At 55.6% G+C, this 14,969-nt stretch overlaps 6 protein-coding genes across 6 annotated transcripts; 2 read left to right on the forward strand and 4 right to left on the reverse strand.

Annotated features, from left to right (window-relative positions):
* Nucleotides 1–7: 7 nt before the first annotated feature.
* Nucleotides 8–2,008, reverse strand: F5144DRAFT_553895 (uncharacterized protein). Its single transcript, XM_066787824.1, has 2 exons — nt 1,370–2,008; nt 8–1,309 (listed from the first exon to the last, which is right to left on the reverse strand). The coding sequence occupies exons 1-2, from the start codon at nt 1,620–1,622 to the stop codon at nt 267–269; spliced, it is 1,296 nt and encodes a 431-aa protein (XP_066648006.1). The 5' UTR covers nt 1,623–2,008; the 3' UTR covers nt 8–266.
* Nucleotides 2,009–2,601: 593 nt separating this feature from the next.
* F5144DRAFT_19115 (uncharacterized protein) lies at nt 2,602–3,353 on the forward strand. Its single transcript, XM_066782815.1, has 3 exons — nt 2,602–2,806; nt 2,865–2,980; nt 3,040–3,353. The coding sequence occupies exons 1-3, from the start codon at nt 2,695–2,697 to the stop codon at nt 3,205–3,207; spliced, it is 396 nt and encodes a 131-aa protein (XP_066648007.1). The 5' UTR covers nt 2,602–2,694; the 3' UTR covers nt 3,208–3,353.
* A 145-nt stretch (nt 3,354–3,498) lies between these two features.
* F5144DRAFT_597254 (PRP1 splicing factor, N-terminal-domain-containing protein) lies at nt 3,499–6,395 on the reverse strand (the record flags this gene model as incomplete). Its single annotated transcript, XM_066790858.1, has 2 exons — nt 3,499–5,911; nt 6,058–6,395. The coding sequence occupies 2 exons, from the start codon at nt 6,393–6,395 to the stop codon at nt 3,499–3,501; spliced, it is 2,751 nt and encodes a 916-aa protein (XP_066648008.1).
* Nucleotides 6,396–6,542: 147 nt separating this feature from the next.
* F5144DRAFT_553901 (Fusaric acid resistance protein-like-domain-containing protein) lies at nt 6,543–10,762 on the reverse strand. Its single transcript, XM_066787825.1, has 3 exons — nt 10,307–10,762; nt 8,257–10,198; nt 6,543–8,198 (listed from the first exon to the last, which is right to left on the reverse strand). Exons 1-3 carry the CDS (start codon nt 10,364–10,366, stop codon nt 6,973–6,975), a joined length of 3,228 nt encoding a protein of 1,075 aa, XP_066648009.1. The 5' UTR covers nt 10,367–10,762; the 3' UTR covers nt 6,543–6,972.
* F5144DRAFT_553902 (HAD-like domain-containing protein) lies at nt 10,761–12,082 on the forward strand. The gene is made up of 2 exons (XM_066787826.1): nt 10,761–11,089; nt 11,261–12,082. The coding sequence occupies exons 1-2, from the start codon at nt 10,953–10,955 to the stop codon at nt 11,961–11,963; spliced, it is 840 nt and encodes a 279-aa protein (XP_066648010.1). The 5' UTR covers nt 10,761–10,952; the 3' UTR covers nt 11,964–12,082.
* A 105-nt stretch (nt 12,083–12,187) lies between these two features.
* Nucleotides 12,188–14,040, reverse strand: F5144DRAFT_19286 (kinase-like domain-containing protein). Its single transcript, XM_066782834.1, has 4 exons — nt 13,609–14,040; nt 13,389–13,546; nt 12,797–13,328; nt 12,188–12,738 (listed from the first exon to the last, which is right to left on the reverse strand). Exons 1-4 carry the CDS (start codon nt 13,885–13,887, stop codon nt 12,412–12,414), a joined length of 1,296 nt encoding a protein of 431 aa, XP_066648011.1. The 5' UTR covers nt 13,888–14,040; the 3' UTR covers nt 12,188–12,411.
* Between the last annotated feature and the right edge of the window lie 929 nt (nt 14,041–14,969).

The raw sequence follows: 14,969 nt of genomic DNA on the forward strand, positions 1-14,969 counted from the left end.
TATCCCTGCCACAGTGTCGCGCACCACGAGACCACGTTCTTCGTGCCGACGAGGTTTTTAGACCCAACACATTCAATTCTGATTCTCGCTCGATCAAGGGGTATGGAACATGAAGCAGGGAAAGAGGCGTATTTAGTAGTGGTGTAGAAACCGAACATGGGTATCTTATGCATCCCGGACTCCAATACCCTCATACTAACCCTATTTTCATAATGGTACTTTCTAGACCATGGCTGCTATCATGCTCCGTTCTCGTTGTTTGCAATTCATTTCTTATTTTCATGTTTGGGAGCGGGTGGCGCTGAAGGGCCAGACTTGTCCACCCCTCGCCACGTGGAATCCCAGCCCTGCTCTTGATCCACGGCGCCCTTTGAGCCCCCTTCCTCGGCTATGTCTTTCACGTCGCTCCAGTACTCTAGTCTTTTCACCTCTTCATCTGCGTGTGTGACGGCCGCGGCGAGATTCTTGACCTTCTGATCTAGCTCCGGGCTTGGGTCCGTCTCCTTCTTGTGCTCCGCAACGGTCGTGTCGTAAAGATCGGTTAATTTGCTGAGGAGGACCCGACGCGATGCTTGGAACACAAAGAGGGACATGATGTCGTGCATGATCGATTGCAGGCCTTCTAAATTCTCCTGGGCGTTTCTGAGGTAGTTATCGACGGCTTCGATCTTCTCTCTGTCAATTCGGGACATGCGGAGCACGCGCAATAGCTCGTCGCCGTGTTCAATGGCGTGCAGTTCGGCACCTTCCATGTTGATTGTGGCCATGCTTGCTCTGCTACCACGGACGCTGGAGGCCCCGCTAGGGCTACCGTCTCGAGATATTTCGGAAGATGGCCGAATCGTAAAATACTCGGGATTGAGCATGTGCGGGCCCTGCGCGGAATAGCCTGCGTCCTTCTTCACCCGTTTCCTGATCCACGCTCGCCGACGGACGAACGAGTTCCACCACCGCGCCTTATGCCACGTGAACTTCTTGGAAAAGGCAAACGAGTAGTTCCAGCCGTCCTCGTCTACGCCCTCGTCGTGGTTGATGCGCCACTCTGGCCAAGCCCATTCCCAGCTCGGATCGGGCACTTGCGCCGTGCCTATATCGGTTGGACTGGGCCTGTGGGCGAAGTTGGTCCATGCGGGAGGGTCGAGGTTACCAAGAGCCATAGAGGAAAAGAGTGGCATCCCGCAGAGGAACCCGCCTCGTTGGTTTTCGTACAGTATGTCGATTGCCGACTCGGGTGTCTTCGGTTTGCTGTGGGGTTTTGTTGATTTTGCCTTTAAAACGGGGTCTCGAGCCTCTACCTGTGGTGTCGGTCCTGATATATACAGGTTAGCGTTGCCTCTTATCATGGCGGTAGCAGAGATTGCGCACTCACCCTCTACTAGGATAGAAGGCTGCACTGCATCTGCCTGCCGTGTCACCTCCCCGCCGACTTCATCCTCCCCGACGTCGCCTTGGCGACCTGCTGCCGAACCTGCAGCTTCGCCCTGGGTCGAAGGGCCGCCCAGTGAGGACCTAAGGGGGCTTTCCTCCTCATCTCGATCAACTAGGTTTATTTCGTGATCAAAATCGCTGTCTTTAGGAGGTGGTACGCGGCGCGAGGAACGGTGATGTCTGATCTTGGGCATGGCTTCTCATGCCATCACGAGTCAAGCCGGGCCTCCTATGTAGCGGGGCATTGGCGTGATGAGAATGTGCGCGCCCTATCCTCGAACTTGGCTGGAAGTGATATTGTCGGAAGTGGATGCGTTAGGGATCAGCCGTAGGTGTGCTGTGCGAGAATTGGGCGGAGCACTACCTATGCTTGCTATGTTAGAGGCTGGTAAGGGTAGCGGACCAAGACGCGCAATTGCTGACGATTGTGGGGAATCGGGGAGATTGGCGACAGCGGTCGCTGGTAAAAGGTGATGAGAGGCAGGGAGGGAGTTGGCAGGCAAGCAGGCTGCTGTCCGCCCACTGAGAAGTCCGGGATCATGATGTAATCGTGGACTTTTTCAATTCAACTTCAGAGTTCCTATCATGGTTACGCGCCAAGCCCAGCGTTCAGGGGTCTGGCCCAACACAGCCAGCTGCGGGTGGGTCTGGGGAGTGCCAAGCGGATGGCACCCCATAGACAAAAAAGGTGAACTCTTGGTGCAGATGTTGACCAAACCTCGACAATAAGAACTAAACGAACACATCCAGGAGCTCAAAGGAAAAGGGTTTATTCCATTTGTTTTCTCTTTTATTCGACTCGATTTTTTTTTTTCCCTTTGTTTTCATTTGATCCCTTTCGCCTGCTTCCATCTACGTTTTTCTTCTCTTGATTTCTTGGTCTTCTTTCAAGGTCGGCTTTTTTTTGGCTGAGGATGGCACTTACACAGTCTCGAGACAGTATATCGGCGCTGCCGCTGCTCCCTGCCCCGCTTCTACGTCATACCCACTCGATGTTACACGACCCAAAAGGGAGAGCTCCATGGAAATGAAGGCAAAGCAGGTTCGAGGCAGGCAAAGAAGAGACGGAATGCGACGCATTGGAGAGAATTAAAACCGCGCCATTCCTCGGGCGTACCAGAGCAAACCCCTCACCATCCAACCACATCCCATCCCGTCCCCCTCAACAACATACATCAACACTCAGGCGACTTCAGGATACCCAAGTGACCAAGGCGTCAGCAACCTTTTCTTTCTTCAATCACAAACATCGACGCTTAAATCGCAATGTCTCGCTCAAGAGCGCCCCTTGCCATTGGCCTCGCAGCTGCGGGTGGCGTCGGGTACTACCTCTACTCGGCCGGTGGCTCACCGCGCGCAGCCGAGAAGCAATTCGAGAGTGAGCCAACCCAACCATAGTGACCCTGTCATGCCCCATCGTACTCACAAAGCCACAGGTGATGCGCACCACGTCGCAGCGAAGATCAAGGGCGAAGTACCGCACCGCTCCACAAACTTGGAGCAGGAGGGTCGCAAGGCCGGCAAGGAACTTGGTGCCAAGGTCGATAGTGCCGTATGTTTCCTCCCTTTCCCCTTTTGTCTCTCTTCAGCTCTAACCGTAGGAGCAAATAGGTCGAAACCGTCAACCGGGACATTTCCAAGGCCAGGAGCGAGACTGAGGCCTACGCAAAGGCTGCCAAGGCCGACACCCTCAAGAAGATCGACGAGTTCGACCGCAAGGTGGAGGACGGCGCTGCCAAGAGCAAGAGCTACGTGTCGTCGTGGTTCGGTAGCAAGTAATGAAAGGGATGATGGCACGACGATGACGGCGGTAGCGGCAGTGGGGTTTTTCTTTGTTAGGCGTATCTTGGTGCTTTAGTTGAGGGTTCAGTTTCCCAAAGGAGTTTATTGCGTTCTGAGGATGAATTAGCAAACCAAGTTGATAATGTACTCTCAATATCAAGACTGCTACATTTCTAGGATAAAACGGTGTGCAGGTCGGCTTGTGGGGATATCAAAACAACTCAACGAACAAGGGAGTGCAAAGACAGGCACACTATCTTGCATAAGTTACACATACTATCCGTTTCCCTAACTCAACGACGCGGCAACAAGCCTCAGAATCTCCTCGGTCCCCTTGCCCGCATTCTTGGGATCCTTCGCGACCGCCTGCCAATGCTCGCCGTGGCGCGGGTCGTTCAGCACGCACTTGGCCACCAGGTCGGCCCTCTTCTCGTCGGTGCCGTGCTGCAACAGGAACTTGTAGTACCACGCCCAGGTGTCGCCGACGTGCCGGTCCAGCAGCAGCGCGCGCTCGAACCAGTTCTGCGCGCGGTCGAGCTTGCGCTCCGCCCACAGGATGCGTGCCGCCGTCACCTGCAACACCGGGTCGTCCTCGACCTTCTTGATGGCCTCGGTGATGAGCGTCTTGCGCTGCGTGCGCGCCTCGAGGTGCAGGATGCGCTCGGCCCACAGCAGCCCGCTCTTGGGCATCTGCTGGAGCGCGCTCGCCATGAGGCTCTTGGCTTGGTTGGCGTTGCCCGCCCGCCGTTCCACCCGGATTAGCTCGGTCCAGAGCTCGGGGGATTTGGGCACCGCTTGCCGCGCGCGATCGAGGACGCTGCGCGCCTTGACCACGTTACCGGAGCGCTCCTCGAGGCGGGAGTAGAGGAGCCACAACGGTACCGAGGACGGCACTGCGCGTACGCCGGTGCTGTACGCTTCCCTGGCTTGTGGGAGCTTCCCGAGGTCGTCGTAGATCTGTCCCTTCATCATCCATAATTTCGGTGCGGCGGGGAAGAGCTGGAGTGCATCCTGAACGAGGTCCAGTGCCGCTTCGTTAGCACCCAGTTGCCTCTCGAAGGCCACGCTGCGCATCCAGACCCGGTCGGTAGGGGCGTTTTGTCGAGCCGTCTTGAGGAGATCCCGCGCCTGGTCGATGAATCCGTTGTCGGCTTCCAGCTTGACCGCGGCCAGCCAAATATCTTCGTTATCCGGGTTTTGCTTGAACGCCCGGGCCAACACCCGGCGCGCCTCGTTAAGCTCACCAGACTTCTCCTTAGCCAGCATGAGCCAGAAGACCTCGACATGGGGGCAGGCCTCCACGGCCTTTTCGAGAGCTCGCCACAGATCGTCTTTAGTGCCATGGTTCCGCTCGAGTTCCACCGCGGCCAGGTAGAGGCTCCTGCTGTTGGGGAACACTCGCAGCGCGTAGGCATAAATTGCGCGGGCTGTCGCAAACTTGTCTCGGCCAATGCTAGCCTTGGCGTCCTCCATCCATATCTCCTTGCGGTCGTCATCCTCATCCAAGCCCCATCCCAGTGTTTCCTCGACGATGTTGCTGCATGTAACCACGGCGCCTTCGTCTTCGCACTTCTCGGCTTCCGCAATCCATTCCTCACGCTTCGGCATGGCGTTTTGCTTGGCGAGGAACTTGACGGCGTTCTTCATGACGGGCCTCCTAGCGCCCTCTCCGATCTGCTCTTCTAGACGTGCGGCAGCTATCCACAGTTCGTGCGAACTGGGAAGCTTCTTGACCGCCTTGTTGAGCACCTTCCGGGCATTCTCTGGTGTCTCGAGACGCGCTAGCGCCAGCCATAGGTCGAGAGACTCGGGGATAAGTTCTGTGGCTTTGGCTAACAACATCCGCGCATCTGCGTGGTCCTCTTCCAGATTTACCGCTTCTTTCCACAGCGCCTCAGACTCCTGGTTGTGATCCAACGCTCGCCGGATGACCTTCTTTCGTGACCTTGAATCGTTCTCGAGTTTCATTGCCTCCACCCATAGCTTCACCGAATGCGGATTCGCCTGGATTGCTTGCGCAGCGATGACCTTGGCGCTGCGGTTGTCGTTGAGATGTATATTTTCGAGCCAAATATCCTCGCTTTTGGGGCAGTGCTGACACCCCTTCGCGACCAGGCCACGAGCGGCACCAGGTTTCCCGGCCGCGATTTCCAGGCGAGCGGCGGCGATCCAGCTGGCCGCCTGTTTGGGGTTCGAGTCCACGGCTGACTTCAACATCTTCCTAAACTGCTCGATATCTCCAATGCTTTGCTCGGCCCCTTGGATGTTCGACAAGGAGGTCAGGTAGCCTTTCGGATCTATACTCGTCGCCCCTCCTGCCGTTGCGATCCCGCTGCTCTGTGACTGCTGTTCCAAACGGGCCCTGAGCACCTTGTCGCGGGCGGCGCCAATCTTCGCAAAGTCGGTCACGGTACCATCCTTGTTCCCCTCGGTGGCCGCCCCGCCGTCATCAGCGACAGTGGTTCCAAACTGCCCCTGATCTCTGGACGCGGCAAGGACGCTGTCGGGTACGGCGTAGAAACGTTGCATCCTCTCTTGCCGGGCTCGCTTGGTGCGGCCAGTGAGGTCTTTCGGGTCCGGGAGGCTCGCCCATTCTTCGTCCGTCACCGTCTCTAGCGCCCTCTTAAGCCCGGCAAACTGCTGTTGAATCTTTGGGTTTTGAAGCTCGTATTCTTCGCGTTCGGCGTTCTCTCGTATGTCCCTGTGCGATTATCGGTCGGCACTCTGCTCATCTATGCGGACGATAAACTACATGCTTGACGCTGGGGGCGCTGGGGGTATGGGATGGGGAAGACGGAACCAAGAGATGGCGGGGAACAAGACAATAACGGAAAAGGGGTTACTAACCGTTGTTTCTGGCGGCGTTTCGCCATCTTATCGTCGACTTCTTTCCATATCCGATCAGCCTCTTCGTCGTCCTTTTCGTAGATGCCACCGGCGAAGAGCCCAACCTCGTTGTCGGGGTCCTGGTATCGCTCATCATCGTCTTTGTCGTCGTCTTTCGCCTCCGTCAGACCCAACTGAGCGGACCGCTTTGCGACAGCAGCCTTGATTTGATCCTCACTGGGTCCTTCGCGCGCAGGACCGAGATCTGATCGAGTCGTGAACCCCGTAGCACCACGGCCGAGGCCGGCCACGTAGTTTTCGGGGGCCGGCTGGCTCAGGAAGTCGCGCCTGCTAGCCATGATGGTTTTCGATTCGTGTGTCGAGTGATCTTTGTCGAGTGAACTTTCTCAGCGACGGGAACAACTTCAAGGACGCGTGCCAAGCAAAGTCCGACCAGGATTATAGAGCGGACCCACCGAGTTTGGCGATTCAGGGTTAGGGTAGCTCTCTTTGTTAAGCTGTCTTTGCGGTTAAGAGATGAATAAAATCATATCGAAAGAAATGTGAGACAAAACCCTAGAATTAGCAACCAAGAGATAAGAGCTTACATTCAGGTTGTGAGTTATATGTATGCCCCAGTTCGAGATAAGCCAATACATGAAGTCCAACATCCATATGCGCCCCTTTCCTCCTTCCAGATACCCCTTTATATCATCATCCTACATGTGCAACTTAACCAGTACCTAGCCACCAATCCAGACTCGTATCATCTGTGAAGCGGCCATCCGGCCCCTTCTCACCTTTCAGCCATAACGGTTAGGAACCTGTAAAGAAATGAGAAAACAACGGATGAGTATTATCCGCTAAGCTCAAACCGTCCCAAGCCCCCAATCTACCAGATAAACCAAACCCATACTCCCCAGACCAAAGATAAGATCACTGCAGTAGCAGGGTCTCGTCATCCAGAACGCCAAACAAACCCTCGATCTCCTTGGCAACCACCTTTAACTCCTCCGCCACCTGGCCCGTGACCAAAGCATAAGCATAAAGGAGCGCGTAGTCATGTTCTTGCACATTCAGATGTCCCAAACGCCCAAGGCCCACATAGTTCGTCGTAGCGTCATTGTTACTACCGCCCTCGCCAGCATCCTGTTGATGATCCTTCCGGAACTGAAAGATCTTCCCCAGCAGCCGATCCCGCATCCGCGTCACGCTGGGGATGGCGTCCGTGAGCGGATACTCGAGCATAAGCGACGAGGCCAACACCTGGAAGACGTGGCAGATGCGATCGCACAACATGGCCCGCTCGTCGGCGGTATACAGCAGCAGGGCGCGCTCGCCCTCGGTCAAATTGCCCTTGCGTTGCGTGACGAGCGACATGGCGTAGAAGGCGTCGAGCAGGCGTTGGGCGCAGCCCATGAGCAGCCGGTTTTGTTCCGAGGGAAACGGGCCGCGGAGCTCAAACTCGCGGGCGGCGCTGCAGCGGAGGCTGTCGAGGCGCGCGGCGTACTTTTGGAGGGCCGCCTGCTCGCCGGTGCGGAGATAGGAGCGGGTGCAGTCGCTGCGGAGCAGGATGGCCAGCGGCCCACGCTTCCAGATAAGGCCCATCTGGAGGTACAGCATGCTGAGGCCCTCCTTGAATTTCTTGCGTGCGGAGATGGGCCAAATCAGACGGCATACGATCAACCCCCAAATAATCCCAACCGTTACCGCTGTGAATCGATGAAGCAGAATTTCCTTGATAATAGGGTCCACCCCACCCTCGTCGTCATCGTCATCGTCGACCTTTTGAGAGAGACTGTAGGCGTACAGCGTCGACACGTTGTAGGCCAGTAGCGTGATTCTCCCCATTGGGGCGTTCCCTCGCGCAATAATAACATAAAAACTCCAAAATGCCACTAGCGACCCGAGCGGAATGAGGGCGAGGGGATTTTGTTGCGATACCTCCCAGTTCAGGCCCGCGGTTGTAATGCCGATGAGGGTCCCCAAGAACCTTGCCCAGCCGGTCGTGTTGGCGGCTCCTACAGTCATGGAACAGACAATCATAAACGAAAGAAGGCCCCATTCGCCTCTCCAGTGCCGGTACGTTTCCCTGGTCTGTGGGATGAATGCGAGCGAGGCCCAAAGGGCTGCTCCGACGCCGACTTTCAAGCCAAACCGAACTAGTCTTAAGTTAGCGTTTAATAAACAGCAAAGAATGAATGGCGGGTGGTATCTCACGGTCATCTCTGGCTAGCCTCCTTGCCGCCTTAAGAACCCTTTGAGATAATGTTGCGACGACTTTACTTTTCTTGGTCTCCGGGGCGGCTTCCCAGCTGAACGTGTCTCTCCGCCTGAGTAACGGCTCTACGCCTCTGGGCATCGCGGTCTTCTTGATCGGTTTGATAAAGGGTTCTCGCTCTTCGTTGTCGTACGGCAGGGCCAAGGCTTTCTGGCCGGGCTGGCGGCCGTTCCTCCACCACTTGAGCCAGTGCCAACTACGTTTGCTGTGTTCGTCGGCAAGCTTTAGATCATCTAGTACGTCCAAGTACTTTTGCATCTCCTCGCCAAACGTTTGTAGGCTGAAACTAAAATGACCGCAAGCGGCCGCAACCTCTTCAAAGTCGGCCTGGATAGCCTCGGACCGAGTACGGTCTAGTTCAAGGGTCTTGTACAGTTCTTGAAGGGCATGCGCCCTGGCTTCGTTGAAGAGGGACAGAGCATCGGCAAGGCTGTCACGAAAATGGTCGTTGATGGTGATTTTATAGTCGGGGGCTGCTCCGAATGGAGGATCTTGGAGAACCTCAGACAAGGTATAGGCCAATGACTTCATCGAGGGCCCGAGCAACTCAATAAAAAGTGCAAAGATCTCTGACGCGTGTCTGAAGGGAGGCAGGCTTGCAGCGGTGGCATCGGACTGGCGTCTCGGGGCAAAATAACCACCCTCCTCCTCACGGCTCTCATCGGATGCCTCGTCGATGGCGGATAGCAAGGGCAACCTTTCCCTCCCGTTTCTCATAGTGCTAGCTATCGTCCGATGGAGGTTCGGCGAGAAGAGGGGAGAGGTAACGCGACCGACCGGAGACCCGACACGCGATAACGGAGCCATAGGCTCCTTGAGGAGAGCAAATTGAGAGTTCGCGGCGCTTCGCAACCCGCCAATGGACTGGGCCAGGGTCTCCATCGACCTCACCACCGCCCTATCGAGTTGGTAGACTCTCTCACGTCCCAAAAAGTAACGCTCAAACTTGGCCTCGCGGAGATTCTTGGTCATTTGTGGATAGACAGACGAGTACGCAGAGGAGGCCGCAGCAAATTCAGGTGAGAGCACGTCGTCTTCGGACCCACTGAGAAACCCACGGGTGATCAGCGACAGCATGCCGCCGAGCGAGATCGATCCCTTGGTCATTGACTGACGTAGAGCCGATACGGCGGACGCTCTCCACACCGTAACGTTGACAACCGTGGTGATCGTGATGCCCATCAGGAGCATCTTGAGAATTTGGACAATCTTTTGGTTCGAGAAGACGCTCGTGAGGACAGCTGTCTCTTTGGTAACAACGCCGATGATAGCGAGCGAAGCAAGGGTGCTGCCGACATTGACGAGCGGGTTGTTCATCCTCTGCTTGACCCATCCGATGAAGCCAAAGCCGCCCCCTATGAAGACGGCTAAAACCAGGCCATGGGCAAGGGTGACCATTCCCAAAACGCTACCAAAAAGTATCGATGTGCACATGGATAGAATGGAGACTAGTTCCGCGTATGCAACGGCCACGATTGCGATCAGGACCGCCTCGATCATGGATCCCATAGACCTCGCAGGATGGAAGTAGACGGTCAAGGTAGCCACGACATGTTTCCCGTCTGGTCTGCCTAAGAAGTTGGAGAGCGGCGACCAGAAAGTGGCCAAGCTGCCCAACGTGTATGCGAGTGTGCACTTTATTATCCCATGACCAACAGGAGTGTTCAACCAGCGGAGGAACCGGGCGCCTCCTTCGCGGACGCTATGTGCCGTCGCATGTGCTCGGTATGAGATGGACTGCCGTGAAAAACGAGGCTCGATCTCGGGCGACTCGGAAGCATCGGCCTGCCTTGATGAGAACAAGCTAGAAGGCCGGAGGGTAAAACTGCGGTGTGACCGTTCGCCAGTGGAGGGGATAATGACAGAGCCATTGCGCAGTTTCTGGGATTTCCTGTCAGACTTGCGGCCATTGAGGGCAGCTTCAAGCACCGCAGCGTGAAGACCTGTAAAGGTGCGGGCGTGTTGCGAGTTCAGCGAGGTTTAACTCACGCTTCTTTTGGAAGGCCGTTGCGGCGGCCATTGGCCGGGGGTTGGAGAGGAAGAGCTCATCTCCGCGAAGATGTCGATCTCATCTTCCGTGGCGCATGAGAGTTCGAAATTCCAGGCTTTGTTGTTCAATGATCCAGGGCGGATGCGAAGAAGCAGAGGACTCGGCGACCCGGAGGGTTGCTCAGAGAATCAAGTCAGGGCTTCGTTCTTTGTTGGTTGGTTCAAGTCACTTCGCCCAAAACAACCTCTAAAAATGGTACCTAATGGCACCGCTTCCTTCCAAGGTTGCGACGGGACGGGAGCTTGTTGTCAGGATCCACCGAAGGTGATCCCTGGGGAGGCCCCTGCAAAAACGCATGTACCGTTGCAAACTGCGGCAAGGTGCCGGGACCCGCCGCCCAGGACGTCGCCCTAGCGGGAGAGCGCGGCAGCCAAGCAGAGAACCGAGATCGCGGGGCTTGAGATGGCAATGGAAAGGCGGGGCTGCTTCGAGAGAGTTTCCAGAAGTTGATCGAGAGCGGAAAGGTGGACCTACAGGCAGATGCTGTGAATTCGAAGACCCGGTATTGGGAGCGCAATATATTACTACATTCCTTTTACGCTCCTGATATATTTATTTATCTTACAAATTATCAACGATTCGCCCATGCGCAGGTTCTGGTCTATGATGCAGTCTGCTTCAACAACTTCGAGGTTTGCTCCTCTTAGGCAGCCTTTCACTGCAGGCCCATCCCGAGTCCGAAAACTGGAGGGCATCGTCTTTGATGTTGACGGTACATTATGGTGAGTCTTATTGGCGTTCACTGGTGCAGTCCCAGGCTGGAATAGTTAGAGTTGGTATTGAGTTTGGGCGAGACACGAGACATGAGGGGCGACTATCACCCTAAATGGGAGTTGTCTATTTCAACTTGAACACCGATATCATTCCTTAAGACCTCGTGCTAACGCAGCTAGCGAGCCCCAAACCTATATGTTCGCCGAGATGCGCAACGCCCTCGGCATCAACAAGTCGCAAGACATCCTCGAGCATGTCTACAACCTCCCCTCGCCGGAACAACAGCACCACGCAATGGAGCTCATCCGCGACATCGAGCGGAGCGCCATGCTGCAGCAAGTCGCCCAGCCGGGACTGACCGAACTTATGGCGTACCTCGACGAGCGGGGCGTGCGCAAGGGGATCTGCACGCGCAACTTCGACACGCCGGTTAACAACCTGCTAAACAAGTTCCTAGCCGGCAGCGTGTTCGCACCCATCGTGACGCGGGACTTCCGGCCGCCCAAGCCCGACCCGGCGGGGATCCTCCACATCGCGCGGAGTTGGGGTCTGTTGCGCAGCAGCACGGGCGAGGCCGGGGTGCCCGCTAATGCCGAGGAGGAGGAGCAGCGCCGGTCGGCGGAGGAGAGCAGCCGCCAGGGGGGAGAGAGCGACGGTGTGGACCTGTTGCAGACGCAGATAGGGGAGGCGGTTGCCGATGCGAGTGGGCTGATCATGGTAGGCGACAGCATTGACGACATGACGGCGGGCCGCAGGGCAGGGGCCACGACCGTTTTACTAGTGAACGATGTCAACCGTCACCTGGCTGATCATGAGCACACGGATTTGGTGATCTCGCGGTTAGACGAGCTGATCGATGTTCTCGAAAATGGGTCGCTTTGACGGTGGGGGAGCGAGCCACAAGCAACGCACATGTGTGTACCATAACCAGAACGTGGTCCGAATTCGTCGAGCGTAACTAGAATATATACCCGCACGATGGGTACAAATGCCTTGCCCTGACTAGCTAGAACAAGGGAAACCAACCCAAAGGCTTGCATAACGCTCGCTGACCTGCAGCCTCGCTCGCTTGATTGTCACACCATGCCGGCCACTTTACCCCTTCTCGGACGGAAACGTAACCAATATTCCTTGGCCAGAAAGACCACATCGAGAGAGATGAGAGAAAAGAAGAAAAACAACGGGCAAGCTGACGCCGGTATATGCTGGAATATTGAACATGAGGCGATCCCTTAAATGAAGAGGGCAGTAGGGAACCGCAATGCCAGCGCCGAGGAACAAACGTCGGGTGTCTCCTCACAACCCGTTTCAAGATACACCCCCAACATACTTATTCCTGATCCCATTCCCGAATGTACAGACGATCGACTTGAGCGGCCAAATTGGCGTGGTCGGCCGCTTGGCGCGGGTCGTTTCGGTACGCTACAAGCTCAGTTAGGCTATGTGCAACACTAACCCCTGAACTGAGAAACTTACACGAAGTCGGTGTCTGCTGTGCAAATGTTGGCGAGTCACTTGCACGCAGGAGATCTTGGGTGGCCGGTGAGAGCTGGGGCGCTAGGTGAGATTTGCGGTTGTCTCGGTCCATCAAGCCGCAGGCCCATTCTCTCAGGTTAACGGGGGTCCTCTTGGCAGCCTGTACGAACAGGTCTCGGTCCTGAGATTAAATGGTTAGTAACTCTTGTATCGACAGGTGAGCAAGGCTGATAACATACAAAAAGATCTTGTGGCGTTGGCCGCCGCTCGGGTTCCTTGTAAAGACACCTCTGGATCATGTCCTCAAGAATCTGAGGGAAAGCATCGCTCTTGGGCAGTTGGGGCGCCGGCTCATGAACGATCTGCTGGAGCAGATCGAGAATACCGGCGGGTGCACTTTCTGCATCCGATAATTGCTCGCTCGCTGCGAATGGGAATTTGCCGATTGCCAACTCCATGATGCTCAGACCGAAGCTCCACACGTCCGACTTCACCGTGTATCTCTCGCCCTGAATTCTTTCAGGGGCCATGTACGTGGATGTGCCCACGAACGTGTCGGCAACAGAGTTGATAAGCTCACCGGAGACTCCAAAGTCGCAGAGTTTGATAGAACCCCGAGAGTTGACGAGAATATTAGACGGCTTGATGTCACGGTGCATGATGTGGTGTTTTGAGTAGAGGTAGGTGAGACCACCCAGCGTTGCCTCAGCGATCTTGCCCAGAACATCCACCCGAACCGGCCCAAAGACTCTTGAGATACGATCGAGGGATCTGTTTCAGACTCTTTAGTGTTGTGCCAGTCAACCTTATGCACGGGGAGATGCGACTCACCCAACATCCATATACTCCATGCACATAATCACGTCATTGTTCTCGTTGAGAAATGCGCCGTAGAAGGTGACGATGTAGTCGGAATGGCAGCCGTGCATGATTTGCAACTCTCGAACGATGCGCTTGCGCATTTCCTTCTTCGCCTCGACGTGGATAATCTAGCTTCTCGTTAGACAAGTCGGCGACATATCCAACCAGGCAGGGGGCCGTCAAGACCAACCTTTCTCGCCATAACTGTGTTTGTGGGAATATGCTTGACTTTGCTGACCGTCCCGCCATTACCAGCGCCGAGGTCCTTGATGATTTCGAGGTCGTCGGGCTTCAGATCCAAGTTGAACTCGATCCCGATTTCCAGCTGCGCGGCGTTATCGTCGCCCTTGCCATTCGCGGGGCGCGAGGCATTCTCGGCTGTCGGGGGGGGTTTCGGGGCGGGCGCTTTAAGAGCGAGACCCTTGACGTTCTTGCGCTTCATGGAGCGCGGTGCGAAGGCGTCAGCCATGGTGGGCGGTTGTGCAGTGTCGGATCCGCAGTCGGAGGGGTTAGGCCGTCGGGTGGGTGTCGAGATGGAGGTCCTGCTTGCTACCTATGCCTCTTCTGCGAAGCTGTTTAATATGCTTGTACCGGTCGCATCCCCCGAAAGATGATGGTTCGGCGAGGGCGGTAGCGCCGGGGGTTTGGGCTCTTGGGCGGGCGACTTTGGGCGGGTTGAGAAAAGCCGCCAGGGGGCGGGGAGTGTTTGAAGGGACAACGCCAAGAAGAGAGCCCCTTTCGGTATGCCCTAAGTAAAGTTCGTTGATATCCCACCGGGCTAGTCGAAGGTTACATACAGTCGCAGGTACTGTACTGCGTAAAAAATGGTGGTTTTTGTTTGCTCTTCTTTCTCTATTACACGTAGCTCGGGCGTGCAGGGCGGCGGCGGTCGATCTCGGCAAGCAGCGACTCGAGGGGTTTCCAAGATCGGACGATGGAGTATTGTAGCCACGAAACACAAAACCTATGCTCACGAGAGACCAAAGAAGAAGAATAACCTTTGAAAAAATGCACAAAGGGTTGCAGAGTGCTCGATAACAAAATGAGGTTGCAGAAAAGCAGCGCTCTGGACTTTTAGGGGGGACGGGTGGGAAGGGTCCTGGCTGGGCTGCCCCCGATGGTCAGTCAATGTGGGGTCAACGAGTGATGGGGTTGTCGATGGTGGCGGCTGGATGATCCCGCCTGTTGGTCCATGCTTTTCAGGGCGGCCAACACTACCCCTCGCGGCCGATGGACCAGGCACTGTGATAACCAACCAACCTGGATTCCTACTTGACAGATTCCCACTTTCCCAGATACATTCAACGCGGGCCTACATGTAACTGTATGATATGAAGAGACCATTGGTACATATTGAGGGTTTGGAATTGGAATCATGCCCATCAAACATAAAATGCAAGGCATTAGGAGCCCGTTCTACCTTCCCTCACTTGGGTAAGATATCTGTACTTCTGCACGATACAAGTATGTACTTTGAACTCCATCCCGACCTATCGAGATAAAGCGGTTTGATAAAAAATATGTGGTCACATGTCTATTCTTTTCGTGCCA

The sequence above is a fragment of the Chaetomium tenue genome (genome assembly GCF_020726465.1).
Source record: "Chaetomium tenue strain MPI-SDFR-AT-0079 chromosome Unknown F5144scaffold_1, whole genome shotgun sequence".
In the NCBI taxonomy this organism is placed as follows: Eukaryota; Fungi; Ascomycota; class Sordariomycetes; order Sordariales; family Chaetomiaceae; genus Chaetomium; species Chaetomium tenue.